At 46.1% G+C, this 17,389-nt stretch overlaps 1 protein-coding gene across 1 annotated transcript; it reads right to left on the bottom strand.

The window, feature by feature from the left end:
- Positions 1-1,189: 1,189 nt before the first annotated feature.
- LOC125722567 (cytohesin-2-like) lies at positions 1,190-17,134 on the bottom strand. Its single transcript, XM_048998739.1, has 3 exons — positions 14,107-17,134; positions 12,037-12,159; positions 1,190-3,237 (listed from the first exon to the last, which is right to left on the bottom strand). Exon 3 carries the CDS (start codon positions 3,230-3,232, stop codon positions 2,084-2,086), a length of 1,149 nt encoding a protein of 382 aa, XP_048854696.1. The 5' UTR covers positions 3,233-3,237; positions 12,037-12,159; positions 14,107-17,134; the 3' UTR covers positions 1,190-2,083.
- Between the last annotated feature and the right edge of the window lie 255 nt (positions 17,135-17,389).

The raw sequence follows: 17,389 nt of genomic DNA, 5'->3' as shown, positions 1-17,389 counted from the left end.
TTAAGTCTTAGCTCTGGCACAGTGGTGGATCTAGAAAATTTTACATGGGGTGGCAAGAGATTTTAACAGAGTGGCATGGAGGTTCAGTGAGAAACCGACTATCATTCAGAATCGTGGAGCTCAGGAGCATACTTACACTGAAAAAGTGACAATTTATCTAAGCATTTGGACTCTCATGGTTAAAACAATGCTGATTGTACTTTTCATTATCACTGACCAGTTGTTTTTCTTTGTTGTGCTGTGCAGCAGAACGTTTCACAAACATATCCAAATTAAGAGCCTTTGCACACTGATTCTCAATGCTCAGCAGAGTTTCCAGGTCCGCGGTGTTCATGCCCAATTGTGCTATTTTGAAAACATAGTTTCGGGTAAATATTAGGAGGTCATGGGTTGCGGATTTTTGGGCTGATTTCATAATGTTATACAGCAGCAGACTGCAAGGGGAAAAAGAAACTAATTATTATCAGTGCAAGTGGCTCCTAATCCTGAGTAATGCTGGATCTCTAGCCACCTAAAGTAAGAGACAGATGCACACGGAAAGCAGGGCTGCCGACTACCTTGCATCTAGCATGACTTTCACGCTCTCAGACACTCACGCAAGGAATCTTCCACTATATTATTCCACTATAAGCCTAAATGTAGCTACATCAGAAGCGTTGGTGTAGTTTGCAAACCCTACATACCATTTAGAACAGGGGTCACCAATATGGTGCCCACTGGCACCAGGATGCCCCCAAGGACCACATGAGTTGTCCACGGACCTGTTCTAAAAATACCACAACTCACCAGTGGGCAGCGACTAAAATTTCATTTTATCTTGTTGCTATTCTTTTTTAATCACATTTGTATTTATATAGATTTGAAAATGACAATATCCAAAAAAGCATTTAAAACGTGTTTATTCTACATGAAGTTTAGATAAGTTTAGGTAAAGTCTGTTCTGGTAGCCTTTGTATGGCTCAGTACCCGTGAAGTAGCTCTCAGTTTCAAAAAGGTTGCTGACCCTTGATATATAGTATACCCCAATCATGGGTGATATATCCTAATCAGTAAAATAACAGTCGGCTAAATTCCGCATAGTGATCTCATTAACTGCGTGTTGTTGCTGAAATACATCACACAGACATCGGGGGAATGTCGAATCATCAGAATATGTAAGATTTATACATTTGGTTAAGTTGAACGCATTTGCTGTTGAATGCAATTCCTATCACATTAACAATTACTGGTTGAAAAATGGATTGCTGTTAGTGTCTTAAATCATACTGCTGTAAAAGTAAAATTTACAACAGAAATCAATATGCTTAGAATATGGGTTAAGATGGAAAATAATTTTTCCATCCCAATCCCAATCATGTTGATGCAAATTTAGAGCAGTGTGGATTCTCAGAAAAAAAGGTACTCTGACATAAAGATCAGCAATACAGTGCAAATAACATTTAATTTCACATTTATACAAAAAAAGGACAGGGCATTTCGATGATAAAATCTGTAGTGAACAATAAGTCGCCTCAAAACAAAACCTGGTATTCAGTCATGCTACCTTAAGGTTAAACATTACTTTGTGAGACCACATTATAAAGGCAAAGAATGTCTGCAACAACAATTTTGGGCCCAAATGTTTGAGTGGGCGATCATAGTCAAATAGTCAGTTGTTTTGTGCAAAGTTCCTTGTTCTGAAATAAATACTTTCTGCAATAGCACATCCAAACATATTCACACAGTCTTTATCGTTCAATGTGTAGAAGAACTGATCATTCTTCTCGTAGGCGCAGGTAGAGGTCAATTGCCTTATAAGCATCCAGAGGAACATCAAGACCATTCTCTGCCATGACAGAGGTGCACAACGTGAAGACATCATCATCACAAGCAATGTCACGTCTGTGAATGCAGTCATTTTCACAGTGGTTGACTTCTTCCTCTGGAATCTGGCACAAATAGTCCTGTGTGTTCTATAATTCTGGCACCAAATACATGACATCGGGACGTCTGTGGGGGACATGGTGGTTTCCTGAGGGCCGAATAAGGTGACAACTATGATGCTGATGTGGCGCGGGGTGAAAATGAGTCTGACACCCCTGTTTTAAGAGATCTGTGTTTTTCTTGCTGCCAGCATCTCATAAAAAGGGTCAGCGCTCACAGCAGCAGTGATGCTCTGTATCCACTTGTCCTTCTCCTCAGGGGTTGGCGCCGAGATGCGGTACACCACATGATTGCCCTCTACCAGGCGGCCGTCCGCCTCCGTTCTGCAGGCTTTCATCAGCTGTCTGCTGTTGTTAGGGATGTACAGTTCAAAGCAGTTAGGCTTCCTGAGATCCTTCACCTCACGGATGCTCAGATTCTCCAGCGGAATGATCACCCTGGGTTTCTTATCCGTAGTATGTTTAAAGTAGTAAAGGCAGTTGTCCATCAGGATGAACCACCGCCTTTTCCATGTTTTCACCCGTCCTCCTCCCAGTTTGAAGAGCCAACCCTCTCTGTCAGGGTTGAAGAAGGCATTGTTCCCATTGTCTTCAGGAATCTTGAATGGCTCATTCTTTATGCTCTTATAAAGATTTCGGAGGAGATCATCTGGCAGGTTGCCTCCATCATTGATTCCTCGATTCATGGAGATGAACCTGTCCACACTGGGCTTGTCTCTCACATTTGGATTATAAAGGCTAGTGTTTAGCATGATTATGGAAAATGAAAGTACATAGCAGGTGTCAATGTTCTGGAAGACTCCAGGATTACATTGACAGTACCTCTGCGCAAAGGCCTCCATCATCCTGTCAATCTTTTGTGCTTCTCCTGGCAGACGGAAACTCCAGAGGAACTGCCTGAGAGCCTGTACCAGGTTGAACCCTGCGAATTCATGAAGCCCAAGAAATGTTTGGAGGACTTGGATATTGAAGTCGTCTCTCTCACCCAGGTAATCCCCAATGGCTGTTTTGTTCAGCCCCTCTCCCTTGTATAGGAGCTGGGCGATGTCCTCAGACGTGTGCCGGAGAAGATTGTTTTGTACCATGAACAGGATACCCTTCTTAGGGTCCATGTTGAATTTCTTTCTTCCCATGGCGACATGCCTATTCTTTTCTAAGATTTGGCTGCGTTTGGTGCTGGATTCAAGGACCTCCACTTCCATGAGGGCCTCTCTCAGCGCCTCCCGCAGCCTCTGGATCTCCAGCAGAAGGGCTCCTTTCCTCAGCCGGATGTCCTCAAGATCAGAGTGCTTCTCTGGACTCAGGTCCATGGAGACTGCAGCAGACAGGAAAAGGAGATCGTCAGCGGGTGTGGAGCTCAGCAGGTTGGCCATCTCTGCCAGTTTGGTTGTTGGTTCAACTCCCATGGCAGAGTAATCGTAACATTGTTAAGCCCTTGAGCAAGTCCCTTAGACCCAAGTGCTCTGACCCCAAACTCTCCTCACTTCGGACAAAAGCATATGCTGAATATATGTAATCCCAAAGGGCAGTTACAGAAGACCCCAGGACCGGAGTAACATGGGAAGCAATTACTGATGCCTGGAAGCTTTGGGGCATGGAAATAAACTGCATCCAAAGGCAAATGGCTAATAAAGAATGCTCTGAATGCCAGGCATTCGTCCAGCAGTGAGATCGTAGAGATAATGAATAAAGATAGAAAGTGTGAATAAAGATAAAACATTTTGATTGTATTTGCGAAGCGATGCTGGATGTGCTGAGCTCGCCGGGAAGGTCATGTGGTCCGCATTCCCTCCCCATGCACACGTGATCAGCTCAATCACACCGAAATTGTCGGTTTGCTGCCCTTCAGGCAAACAATCTAAAGGGTGTTACGGGAAAAGTAATCGATGCAAGAGCCAATGATGTTCTCCTGGTGCCTACCCTTGTTTATGTTATCGTTACTGACACAAACAATGATGAACGATAATAAGCATTTATAAGCCATGATGACCGCACCATTAACGTGGAGTTGCACTAACGTCTGTTTTTATAGCTAACCAGCAAGTCAACCTCTCACCCTGGTAATGCAACAGCGCCGGTTAAACAATACGTTTACACAGAGTGCTTGTGATCATTGGCCTATACTACGAATCAGGGTTACTGGCTTATCGAGGTAACTTGACGGATTTAAGGTACCACAGTTTAAATGAACTTCATATTTGTTCATCGGGATGTCTGAATCGGTGCTAATCAGTACTACGATGCCAGTTATGCAATGTAGTTTTGATAAAACTTTTCTGTCATTTAACATAAGAGGAAAAAAATATAATTATACTGTAGTCAAATTGGCTGATATAAAATCGTTTAAAACTGTGACAAATTTAGCCTTTATTTACAGTGTATACTTCCAGTCACAAGGTAGCAGATACGGATTTCTGAAATAGCAAAGATAAAGGTCAATGATTAATATCCCTCATCTCTTTTAAAACTATAGGTAAGATGCTGTTTTGATATCCTGTCTAGGGTTGGAGTGTAACAGTATTCACGGGAACAGGGGCGCCGCTAGCAATTTTGGGCCCTATGACAAAATATGAGGTTGGGCCCCCCTACCACACCCATTCAGATCTCTGGGGGCCCCTAAAGGGCGTGGGCCCTTAGAATTGTCCCAACTTTCCCCCCCTTAGCGGCGCCCCTGCACGGGAAAGGGGAATGGGATAAAGGGACAAACGGGGTGAGGGCAAGAAGGGAACACCAGTGGACAAAGGGATATTTTTTGTATTTTCATTTTTTTTCATGTATAATACTGACACTGAACAAATAACCCTGTGCAAAAGACTTTGGGAGTGACCACAGCCAAAATAACAAACAAAATCCCCAACTATCAAGTGCGACCCACAGCTAATCTCACCTAAGTGCAAAAGAAAAGGAAACCAAAAGACAAACACTCCACCTCACTCCCTAACCAAATAAACAGAGTCCAACACACACTTGCAAAACAAAATAGCTAGGGGTGCAACAGATCGCGGTTGATCCGTGATCCGTACGGATTACAACCCACGGTTCGGAACGCACGTGATCCGCGGATTAACTCGTTTTTTAAACTTTTAGATAAATAAAAAAAAAATAACCGCAGATAAAACAGTGTTTTCTGCTGATATTGCTTAAATAATAAATAATTAATTACACAGAAGTCGTGTTTACGTCAGCGTAACATGTGTCTCAGTCAACAACGATGGCTAGCGGCGGAACAGAGGAACTCGAAAAGCCTCCCGCATCATCCAAATCTTTTGTATGGGAGCATTTTGGCTTTCCTGTAAAATATAATGATGACGGAAGAAGGGTGGTGGACAAAACAGTTACAGTGTGTAGACACTGTGGCACGAGAAAGCCGTATGAAAGTGGCAATACATCGAGTATGGCCACGCATCTGAAGCGACATCACCCCGGTGTGCAGACAGGATGCAAACCGAAGCAACCACAGCAACAGCTGCTCACCGCTGCATTTAAGCAGCACTTTGCACCAGAATCAGAGCGGGCTAAAGCTATTACCAAATCTATCGGGATGTTTATCGCGGCAGACATGAGGCCATACTCTGTTGTTGAAAACAAGGGTTTTAAAAACCTCCTAAAAGTGCTTGAGCCACGGTACGAAATACCCTCGCGCACACATTTCAGCATGAAGGTCATGCCTGAACTTTACGAACAGGAAAAAAGCGAAATCGTCGCAGACTTATCAGATGCATCCTCTATTTCGATCACCACAGACGGGTGGACATCAAGGGCTACCGAAAGCTACGTGACTGTGACTGCCCATTATATAACAGCGGGATGGGAGATGCAAAGTCCGGTGCTACAGACACGTCCCCTCTATGAGACTCACACAAGCACAAATCTAGCGCAAATCCTGATAGAAGCAGTAGCTGAGTGGAAGTTAAAGAGACACAATGCATGTAGCAATATCCCAGTCACCACAGATAATGCCAGAAACCAAGTAAATGCAGTGACAGAAGGTGGACTAGGGCCACAGATATCTTGCTTTGCACATGTGATAAATTTAGCATACCAAAGAGGAATCTCAGTTAACCAGATGGATCGCCTTCTTGGGAGGATTAGGAAGGTGGTTTCTTTTTTCCACAGAAGTACAACAGCAGCTCATGTCCTTAAAACAAAGCAAGAAATGCTACAGCTACCAGCCCACAAGCTCATACACGACGTCACTACAAGATGGAATTCCACATATGACATGTTGGAGCGCTATCTTGAGCAGCAGGCAGCAGTATACTCTGCACTGACAGAAAAGACACTGAAAAAAAATATCAGAGACATTGTCACCTTGTCTGATAATGATGTGAAAGTAGCAGAGGAGGTCCTTCAGCTCCTCAAACCTCTCAAAACAGTCACAACCCTATTGAGTACTGAAAATGCACCATCTGTGTCCATGATCCTACCTCTGAAAACCAGAATTATACAATCCATGTGTGCAAATGAGGAAGACACCAGCATTACCAGAGATGTTAAGGCTGCCATAAGAGGGGACCTGATTTCCAGATACACCAACCCCCCTGAAATACAAGATTATCTTCACAGATCTACTGCACTTGATCCAAGGTTCAAGTCCCTGACTCACATAGAACCAGCCCTACGCGAGAAGACATACACTGATCTCACAACTGAGATTGTGGCTACTGAAGAGGTAAAAAATAATACAGTTATTCATATTATTTAATATTAATATAATTAAGTTATAAAATATTTTAACTATTATTTATGTGAATATTTGATCTTAATTTTGAAAATTACCAGCATATGTTATTGATTGCCTATGAAATATATAACAAGAAATATAGTTAAATAACTCAGTAATTTTTTCTGCAGGGTCAAGCCACAGAGCCAACACCCTCTGAAGAAGACACAGGGCCAAATGCATCTCCTCCACAAAAGAAGGCTGCCATAGAAGAGCTTTTTGGGGATACATTTGTGAAAGAGTCAGACACAGAGAAAACTTTTTACAACACAATCAAAGAGGAGGTAGCATCATACAGGGCAGCAAGCAGTTTGCCAGTGGATGGTGGTAATCCGCTGGCGTGGTGGAAACACAATGAGTGTAAATACCCTCACATTGCAAAAATGGCAAGACACTACCTTGCTGTGCCTGGCACTTCAGTTCCTAGTGAGAGGGTATTCTCCACAGCAGGTGACATAGTGACAGCTAAGAGGTCTACTCTCTCCCCAGAGAATGTAGACATCCTCATCTTTTTGAAAAAAAATTTGTCATTATAAGGTGTCACGACCGGTCGCGGAGGTAAGCGGCGATCGTGCGGTAGGGCGTGGAAGGAGCAGGCAGGCAAGCGGGATAACGGGAAAACGAGGGTTTAATGAGGTAACGGGGAGCAGGAGACATGTAACGCCACTAACATCAATGACAGACACGGGTTAGTACAAATCAGGAACTTAAATACATGAAACAAGGCAGCAGGAAACAAGACACGACTGGGCACGATCAGGAAATCACACGTGGGTAATTAGGGGGCGTGGCACACACGAGGAGCGGACGGAGCGGGCGTCACAGAACCCCCCCCCCAAAGGCGCGCTACACCGGGCGCGCCAAGGAAGGGGGCGACGGACGGGACGAGGCAGAACAGGACCTGAAAGACAAGAGCAAAAAAAATCAATGGGGAACAGGGAACAAGACAGACAGGCAAAACTGACACAGAGGCAGAAGCCAAGACAGGACACTACACAGGACAGGAAAAGCGGACAGACAGACCAGGAAGGGAGAAACAGAGGGAACAGGCGGAACAAAAGGAGCGGGAGTGACGGGAGGGAACGACGGGAAACCAGGAACACAAGGAGCGAAGGGACGAGGGACAAAGGCGGAAGGAGGAGAAAAGACAGGCGGGACAGAGATGGGAAAGAAGGGAGAGAAGGAGGAGGAAGGAAGGGGAGCCCGAGGGAGCCCCAGCGGGCGACGGGAGGCAGCCGGAGGGGCCGCAGGCGGCCGGGAGGCCGGAGCCGGAGGGGACCTCGGAGGGGCCGAGGAGGCAGGGCGAGGGACCCGCGGAGGGGCCAGGGAGGGAGCAGGAGGGAGCACCGGGGAAGGGGACGAGGGAGCAGGAGGGGCCCACGGCGAAGGCCCGGAGGAGGGGGGAGCCGCAGCAGGCGGCGACGTCCGGCGGAGGGCCGGAGGTAGGGGCCCCGCAGGCAACCGAGGAGCCGCCGTCGGGGAGCCCGCAGGCGACCGACCAGGCTCTGGAGAGGGGAGCGAGGCGGGGCGACGAGGCCTCGGAGGGGGACCCGCAGGCGACGTCCGACCCGGAGGGCCAGGACCCACGGGCACCAACCGAGCCCCAGCGCAGGCGAGGGAGGGCGAGCCAGGGGGCAGGGCGGGCGGGACCCCAGCCCTGCGTCTGTGTCCCCTTCCCCTGCGGGACACAGACAGGCCGACCCTAGGTCGGGGTTGATGTCGCCGGGGCGAGGGACAAGGGGTTACAAGTTCGGTCCCCGAGGGGTCCCATTCCAGCTCCTCCACCTCCGAAGAGGGAGGAGCCAAGATGGAGTTGTCTGGGACCACCTCGGGGACTAGGACAGGGACTGGAGCTGCTGCAGGCGGAGGGGGCGCCTCTGGAGCTGCTGCAGGGAGAGCGGGCGCCGGGACAGGAACGCGGTCAGGCTGCGGGGGCGCCGGGACAGGAACGCGGTCAGGCTGCGGGGGCGCCGGGACAGGAACGCGGTCAGGCTGCGGGGGCGCCGGGACAGGAACGCGGTCAGGCTGCGGGGGCGCCGGGACAGGAACGCGGTCAGGAACTGGAGCGCGGTCAGGAACAGGAGCGCGGTCAGGAACAGGAGCGCGGTCAGGAACAGGAGCGCGGTCAGGAACAGGAGCTGGCTGCAGTGGGGGCGCCTGCCCGGGAGCTGCAGGTAGCTGCAGTGGGGGCGCCTGCCCGGGAGCTGCAGCAGGCGGCTGCAGAGGGGGCGCCTCTGCAGGAACTGGAACGCGGTCAGGAACTGGAACGCAGTCAGGGACAGGAGCTGCAGCAGGCGGAGGGAGCGCCTCTGGGGCTGCTGCAGCGCGGTCAGGGGGCGCCTCTGGGGCTGCTGCAGCGCGGTCAGGGGGCGCCTCTGGGGCTGCTGCAGCGCGGTCAGGGGGCGCCTCGGGAACTGCTGCAGCGCGGTCAGGGGGCGCCTCGGGAACTGCTGCAGCGCGGTCAGGGGGCGCTGGAGCTGAAACAGCAGGCGGCAGCGGCTGCGCAGGCAGCGAAGGCGGCTGCGCAGGCGGATGGGCAGGCGGGAGCGGTTGCTCCGGCGCGGGGTTCACCGGCAGAGGTGGTCGTTCCCCTGTGGGAGCCGCCTCTCCAAGGCGCGCGTCTCCGGGCGCGTCAGGGAGCGAAGGCGGCTGCTCAGGCGTCGGAGCCGCAGGCAAGGGCGGCGGATCGGGCGCTGGAGCCGATTGTAGAGTTGACTGCGGAGGTTGTTGCGCAGGCAGAGGCAGCAGCTGCGCGGGTAAAGGCGGCGGCTGCACAGACGGTGGCAGCGACTGCTGTGCAATCAGCGGCGACGACGGCTGGATGGACGCCGGTGTTGCGGGCAACGGCGACTGTCCCGGAGCGGGGTCCGCCGGTAGGGACGGCTGCTCCGGCTCGGGTTCCGCCGTCAGAGTCGGCTGCTCCGACGGGGCAACAGAGGCCCTCTGTAGCTGGAGAAGCTGTTTGAGGTCCCCTGCCAGCCGGTCGAGGTCCTCCCGCTCGGAGGCGGGAGTAAACGCGTCGAAGCCCCTTCTCAGACGGACAGTGAGCGCTTCCACCTCGTCGCTCACTGGAGGTGCCACCTCCGCTAACGCCCTCCAGAACAGCCCCTGGAGGGCGAAGAATTGATTGGCGAGGGCTGCCGTCTTCCCTGGGAGAGGCGAGGGATACGCCTCCGGGGTGGCTGCCGCGGGAGGTGGAACTGGGACGTCCGGCGCGGGTAGGGCAGAAGTAGCCCTTATCAGAGCGCGGGGTACCCGGGGAATAACGTCCCTCATCGCTCTGACACCTCGGTTAGCCAGCCGCTCGGGCCGAAAGAGGTACCGCTCTAAAGGCGGTCGCTGCTCTCCAGTGTGTGGCTCCGGGTCCGGGAAGAGGAAGAGCTCCTCCTCTTCGTCCTCGTTCGATGGCCATAACATCGCTACGGGGCACTCCTTCCTTCGGACCGGCTCCAGGGCGGTAGCCAGTTCGGGTACCTTTTCCTCGTTCTCTGGAGGGAGCCATGTAGGGGAGAGCGAGCAGGCTCCCAGACGGATTGTCTCCTCTGGGATCCTCTTCTTCCTCCGCTTACTCTTCTTCTGTTGGTCTGTCATTCTGTCACGACCGGTCGCGGAGGTAAGCGGCGATCGTGCGGTAGGGCGTGGAAGGAGCAGGCAGGCAAGCGGGATAACGGGAAAACGAGGGTTTAATGAGGTAACGGGGAGCAGGAGACATGTAACGCCACTAACATCAATGACAGACACGGGTTAGTACAAATCAGGAACTTAAATACATGAAACAAGGCAGCAGGAAACAAGACACGACTGGGCACGATCAGGAAATCACACGTGGGTAATTAGGGGGCGTGGCACACACGAGGAGCGGACGGAGCGGGCGTCACAATAAGGTTTGGCCTGTTTTCAGTTCTCAGGTTGTTTTTCAATTGTTGCATTGAAGTATTCAAGTATTGAGAATTTTATTTAAAAATTGTATTTATTCAGCTTTTTCAGTTATTTCTTGGTTTTATTTTTGTAATTTATTTTAGTTATTTTTGATAAAACCAAAAGTTCCTTGCCATACTGTTCTTGTAATAAATGAGAAGCAAATTACATTTGACTCCTCCCCTTTTTGCTGATCCGAAAATTGATCCGATCCGTGACTCAAAATCTGTGATATGATCCGAACCGTTAGTTTTGTGATCCGTTGCACCACTAAAAATAGCAGTCACTCCCTATGCAGCAATACAATCACACATACATAACATACACACAAGTCAAAGCAACAAGGGGGCTAGTGAAGACGTAAACCAAAGAAAACCAAGCGGGGAGACAGCAAGCCAAACTGAGGTCGCGGGGGGGACCGGAGCCTGTCCTTGGAACAACAGGCGTAGGCAGGAACCAACCCTGGGCAGGAGTCAACACTCTGCAGGGCGCAAACACTCACAACTCAGATTTGCCAATTAACCTACCCTGCGCACTTTTGGACTGTGGGAGGAAACCGGAGCCCCTGCTGGAAGTCTTTCCCCATTCACCAGATTATATTGCCAGAAGACTGAAAATTAGATATCAAATACTAGAGTGACATAAAAACAAAAAACAAGTTTGCTTGTAATGAGACGCAAAACAGAAGATTATCTCTTTTTATATTTTGAGAAAACATTTTAACATTTATCCAACCGGTCAAATGGTTTAATACTTCATACAGCAGCATTTCTAAACTCATTCCTCAGCCCACCAGACAGCTCCACGTTTTTGCTCTGTCCCAGATCCCTGCATGCATGAACCAAACAGTCACCTTTTACTGCTGTGCTGAGAGCTTGGACAGAGCAAAACTGTGGATCTTTGCAGTGGGGTCCAAGGACTGGGTTGAGAAACCCTGGCATAGAGGAGACTGCAGTGAGAGCCAAGAAAAAAAGAGATTAGAGAGGAAGGTAAAATGCTTCCATTAGCATGGCAAATAAGCTGCAAGTACAGACCCTGTGCTTCCATTACAAACAAAAAGCCTGTATGACCCTCCTAAACACACGTCAGCTTAACTTAATCAGGGGAAATAAGCATAAAACTTGGCAAAGACTAGACTATGAAAAAGGAAGGTGAACATCATACTTACACGAACTTCTGCTAAAGCAAATGGACAAACCCCTTTTAACTGAATGAAGTTACTTTAAAAAATCAATAATCCAAAAATAAATCAATAAAAATTAAGAAAAACACAATCATGCTTTGAACTAATACTGCAGTCAGTCCTAAATATTCCCATGACATTCTTTTCGTCACGACGCACACTCGGTACATACTGGTTGAAAACCATTTATAATCCTTCATGTACCAGTCTATGATGGAGCACCCCAACCTGGGCCACCCATCCAACATGGCAGATTTCTGCCCCCTGGCCCCAGAGACTAGCAGACTAACCTCAGGAAACAGGGAACCAGGGGGACATGGGCCGCTGACTGGATGGGCGGCTCCAGAATGAGGTGAAGCAGAAGGTAGACTCCATAGCAGAGGACCGAGGAATGTAGACCAAAACCAGGGAACCTGAAGTGGCAAGAACACAAACCAGGACAGACATATAAAACCCAAGCAAAGGCATCAGTGGCACAGCCCACCAGCTTGTGAAAGATGGCTACCTGGCATCATGAATCCCTAAATCAAAAACCTTTGTGATGGCAACTTTACCACCCAGGACTGATCCCTCCTAAAGACCTCAAGTTTCAATGCAAGGTTTCCGAAAAGTTTTGAAACATTACTCCATGTGACTGCTGTGGTATTGTTCCAGGCAGGGAAAACAACTTAGGAGAACATTTCCGTGCATGTTGGGTGTTTGTGGTACTGTTGGGCTGAGGGGGTAATTGAGTGACTATTAACCTTTGAAATCCAATTATATTATTTAAACAGGTTAGTAGTTAGACAGTGTGATTTAGATGAGGATAAGGATGTTTTATTGTCATTACAAAATGTGTTCTACATGAAGGGAACAAAATGAGGCACTCAGATCCGGTGTATTAGCAATAATAAAATAAAAATAAAATCGAAAGAACAATACAATGAATAATATGGTAAAAAATTAAAGTAAAATAGAATAAAGACATTAAGATAGATTCCATTAGGAGAATTTAACCATGGATGTAAAGTGAGCAGGTGTGAGTGTAGCAGAGATTACTGAGGTCTGTGTGTAATAAAGTATATGTGACACTGGCTGAGGAAGCAGCAACGTGTGTGTGTGCAAAGTCACAGTAATAACCTGCAGCACTGAGGGATCTATTGCAGCGAAGCCCTGACATGTAACACTGGTGATGAATAGCAGTGTTAGATATAGGTATAGTGAGGTACTTATAATTATAGTAGGTGTAGGATCAAGGTCTGGATTAGATTTAGTTAGAAACATACAGGGCAAATCTAGATAACACATACACACACAGATTACATATAAATTTAAATTTAGGGGCAGTGTGTAGCTCGGTGGGCTTTAAGGAAACACAGACTACACATGGAACAGCAATGACTGAGCTGGGGAACGCAGTGAGGGCAGGCATATTTATACACAGCACACTAATCAGCAACAAAACAGGGGTACAGGGTTAGGATGGAGAACTATAATGGGATACAGGAGAATTAGGAGGGTTACAAAGTGCCAGCAGCGCCCTCTGCTGGCATGAGTGGGAGGAGACATGAAAAAATAAGAGATTACAGATCATGACAGGAGCACCAAGCACAGCAACAGTGGGGTCATGCTCAATTATCACACCACATATATGAGAAAACATTATGAAAAACTGTTCCCAAAAATTGTTCAAACATCAGCATGACCGAAACATACGACTGGTTGTATCTAGGCTACACTGGCACTGACAGCAGAGTGTAACAAATTACCAGCTACGACATATATCTGATGATTCAGAAGAAAGACAAATTGAAGAAACAAAGTGGTTAATTGACTATTGTATAATAATCAAATAATTTCATAATCATGTAATACATAATATGTCACAATGGGAAGAGGGACAATCCAAGAGCAGCCTTGTGGGTTTTATTGCTGAACCAAAAGACATGAATAGAACCCAAGAGGAGGAGGAGAGCACAAATAGGAGGGAGGGAGGAAGGAATAAGCAGGAGGAGTTGGGGAGAACCTACTAACACGGGGAGCAGAGAGGGGTCCTCCTCCTTTTTGGGTGAAACTAATTGCTTGTGACATGGTAAGAGGCAACTTCTTTCTTGAGAGAATTTCTTTAAAGGGCAAGACAACCAAAGCTGTAAATCTAACAGGAAAAAATACCCTTTGTAGAATTCTATGTGAAGACCCTCTGGGCCAGGTGCCCTGCCGCTCTGCATTGTTTTCTTTGTATGTACAACTTTGTACTCCATAATTTTAATATTTTATCACGAAGCCTGAAGAGCAATATGAACTATATCATGCTTTAAGTAAATTGTCTCATCCATTATTAGATTTAAACACTGTCATAATCCACAGCAAACTGTACTTACAGCCTTCATCCTGCTCTTCAGTCTCTGACGTGCTGCATCTAAATGGGGATTCGTCAAAAAGCCAAGTGAAGATGTCATGAATGAAGGCCTTGTTCAAGCTTCCCCTGCCTGACAACAGGTTAGTCTCTCATTTGACTAAAGTATATTTAACTTCTACAGAACTTTGCAGGCTCATCTAGGATGGAGAATTTCTGCTGCTGAGCGCCTTAGAAAGATTCTCAGAGGGAGATACGAGTCCTAGGTGCCTGCTGGGTACATATTCAAGACAGAGTTAGGACCGACTCCAAAAATTCTGCACTGTCTCACAGATTGGGGGAAAAATTTGTATTTTACTGAAAATTTCATTTCTAATAGATGGAATCTGATTTACCTTAGACTTGGTCAGGAGTCATGTGGATAAATTTCAGAACAAAAGACGGCCTGTGGGCTGGGGGGGACAGGCAGGTTGGCAGGTGGGGGCACGCGGAATGCTCCTGGGGGTGTGGTGGGTGTGCTTATATGATTTACAGGAGCCGAGGCTAAGAGAGGCACTAAACTGCACAAACATCCTCATATACGAAGTTTTACATGAAAAGGGGCCATGGGCTTGTTGGCGCTATAATTCTTAGCACTCTGACTTGCTCTCTGGGGCTTTGGGTTTTTGAGACAATATGAGAAGGGCAGGTGCCCTTTGGCGTGGAATTTCTCCGATTTGTGTTTTTCCTTCTTCCTCTTTTTGTTTTCTTCAAGTGCCAACAAGAGAAATTAATGACAATGCCAAAGCATCTGTAATTGCAACAATTTTCTGGAAGAAGGGGTGTGTTTTTTGACATAAATGCAGGGGTGCCAATATTTTTGGCCATGACTGTAATAGTTATTTGTGATTTGTAATCATTATTTAATTTTATCGATCCATCTACCTACCTACACTAAAAAATGTACAGTTGGATGTAATTAATTTTAAGAGAAATGGTTACATGAAATTACTATCCAAAAATATTTTATTTTGTAATTCAAATTTTTCTTGTTTTTCAAACCAAAAAGTTACAGCACTTCAGCCATTCACATTTATAAAACAATATGACCAATCACTAGTTCAACCTCCCAGCCATTTATCCTTCAAAAACATGGCCCTAGAAACGTTCCCACATTTTCATCATATCTTTTTTCCCATTTAGTCTGTCCAACATTTTTTCATATGAAGCTGCCTTAATCATCTCATCGGTCCATTTCTATATATTAGGGATTATTCAGGATTTTAAATGCCCTAATATTACCCTCATGGCAGTTATGAGTCCCACCATCACAGCCTTAAACTGTTTATTATTCACCTTTGGCAATTCCACTCTATCTCCTAGCAGACAGAGTCGGGTTTGCGGGGTAAAGTAAAGCCTAGCCATTTGTCCAGGAGACCAAGAACTCTACCCCAAAATGGATATACCTGAGAGCACTGCCACAGCATGTGTAAATAAGCCTTCTAAAATTCCAACACTGATCAGTATTAATTAGTCCAGTTCTATTTAGTCTAACTAGTGTCCAGTACTATCTGTGTATAATTTTATACTGAATAAATTTACCTTTTACTTCCCTATATTTCCCCTCTCTAGAAAGTATTCTTGACCATTCATCTTCTCTATTTTAACACTCGTGACTCAATGCCTCAGTTGCAAAAACTTCCAAAAACTCCCTCCTCCTTCTACATCATACTTACTCTTTACATCTGATTATGACATAAACATCCCATTTACAAATAAATCCCAAAGAGTTTTCACCCCTTTGGGTTGCCATTGTTTCCATACTTTTTCCTATTTGTATTTCAGGATTGTGCCAAATTGAGGAATATGGCTGCATGTAATGTGATACTTTAAGCTTCTTATGTATTTTGATCCATACATTCCTCAAAAAAGATATTATCGGGTTTGTGTTTCTTATATTTTCCCCCATTGTCACAGAATGTGCAGAGGTTGAAATAGTGAAGCCAAATCGCTCTCGATAGCTATCCAGTCCACATCAGAATTCACATTCTTCCAGTGATAGTAGAGTTTGGCTATTTCAAATGACATGCTATATAATCTAACATCTGGCAATCCTAGACCTCCCTTGTCTCTGGGCAAAGTAATTTTAATCCTAGGTTTTTTCTTTCCCAACAAAAATCTTTTACTATACTCTCGTACTGCTTAAATATCCTTTGCGGAATATTAAATGGAAGCATCATAGAGAGATAATTAACTTGAGGCACCACAACCATTTTAGTAACATTAACTTTCCCCCCATAAGGATAATTTCAATGCTTTCCATTTGTCCATATTAAGTTTAATTTTGTTCAATGAGGGTTCAAAATTCAGAATTATTATTTTGTCAATATATAAACTCAACAGATTTAAATTTCATGTTTATAGTTCAATTTTATGTTATATAAACAAAATAATTTTTAATACAGAGCATTTTTTTATTAATTCAACAGCACCCATGTTCAATCCACTTAAGTTTGGAAGGTGTATTGGAAGGTAACGCAGATATTTCTTAAGTGGGCATCCAGAGATATCGTCCCCCCCTCCAAGCACCCCTTTTCTCCACCAGTTCTGTATGGAGCTCGACAGGAGGAATGGACAGGTAGAGAAAGGGGTTAGTCTCACACATAATGTAATGCAAAATAAAGAGTAAATACAAGTGCCATGAAGCAGAATTGAGCTCCAGCAGGCCTCGACTTACAGTAAAGGAATTGTAAGGCAGACATGCTAACAAAACAGCTTTACATTCCCAATTCCAAACCATTAATGGGCAACCTTAGAGTGACGACGGCTAAAAAAAACCTTAGCTATAAGCAGGAATGAAACATTGTGAAAAGCCAAGACTCCACGTGAACATGTTCTCCCCTTGCAGAGTCAGATCACGCATTTGAAGTGTTCCCAAGTGTTTGTGTGTTTTAGGTTCCTGTTAGTGAGGGGTCCTTTGCCGTTCTGTCTGACATCCAACAGAAAGTCCACTGTGTCTCTGCAACTTAAGCTGAGTCAGTGTAAGTGTGTGGCTCAGTAGCTCAAGTATTTGGGCTTGTAATCCAAAATTTGCTGGTTTAAATCCAGCTTCAGATGGATAACTGTATGTTTATGGGCCATTGAGTTATGAAAAATAATCAATGTAGTGAATTACTATATTCTCAAATTACTTGTTGTACTTTTAAGAACAACACCATTTATTAAACAAACAAATCTGCATTGGCAGAATGAAGAATTAAAAATGAAAATAAACTATCATTTAAGAAACTGTGGAAAACTGAATTTACAATATTTGTAAATTGAAGGAA

This window comes from Brienomyrus brachyistius, unplaced genomic scaffold, assembly GCF_023856365.1.
Source record: "Brienomyrus brachyistius isolate T26 unplaced genomic scaffold, BBRACH_0.4 scaffold40, whole genome shotgun sequence".
NCBI lineage: Eukaryota > Metazoa > Chordata > Actinopteri > Osteoglossiformes > Mormyridae > Brienomyrus > Brienomyrus brachyistius.
Note: the sequence above shows the minus strand (reverse complement) of the source record. Positions and strands in the feature narration are given on the sequence as shown.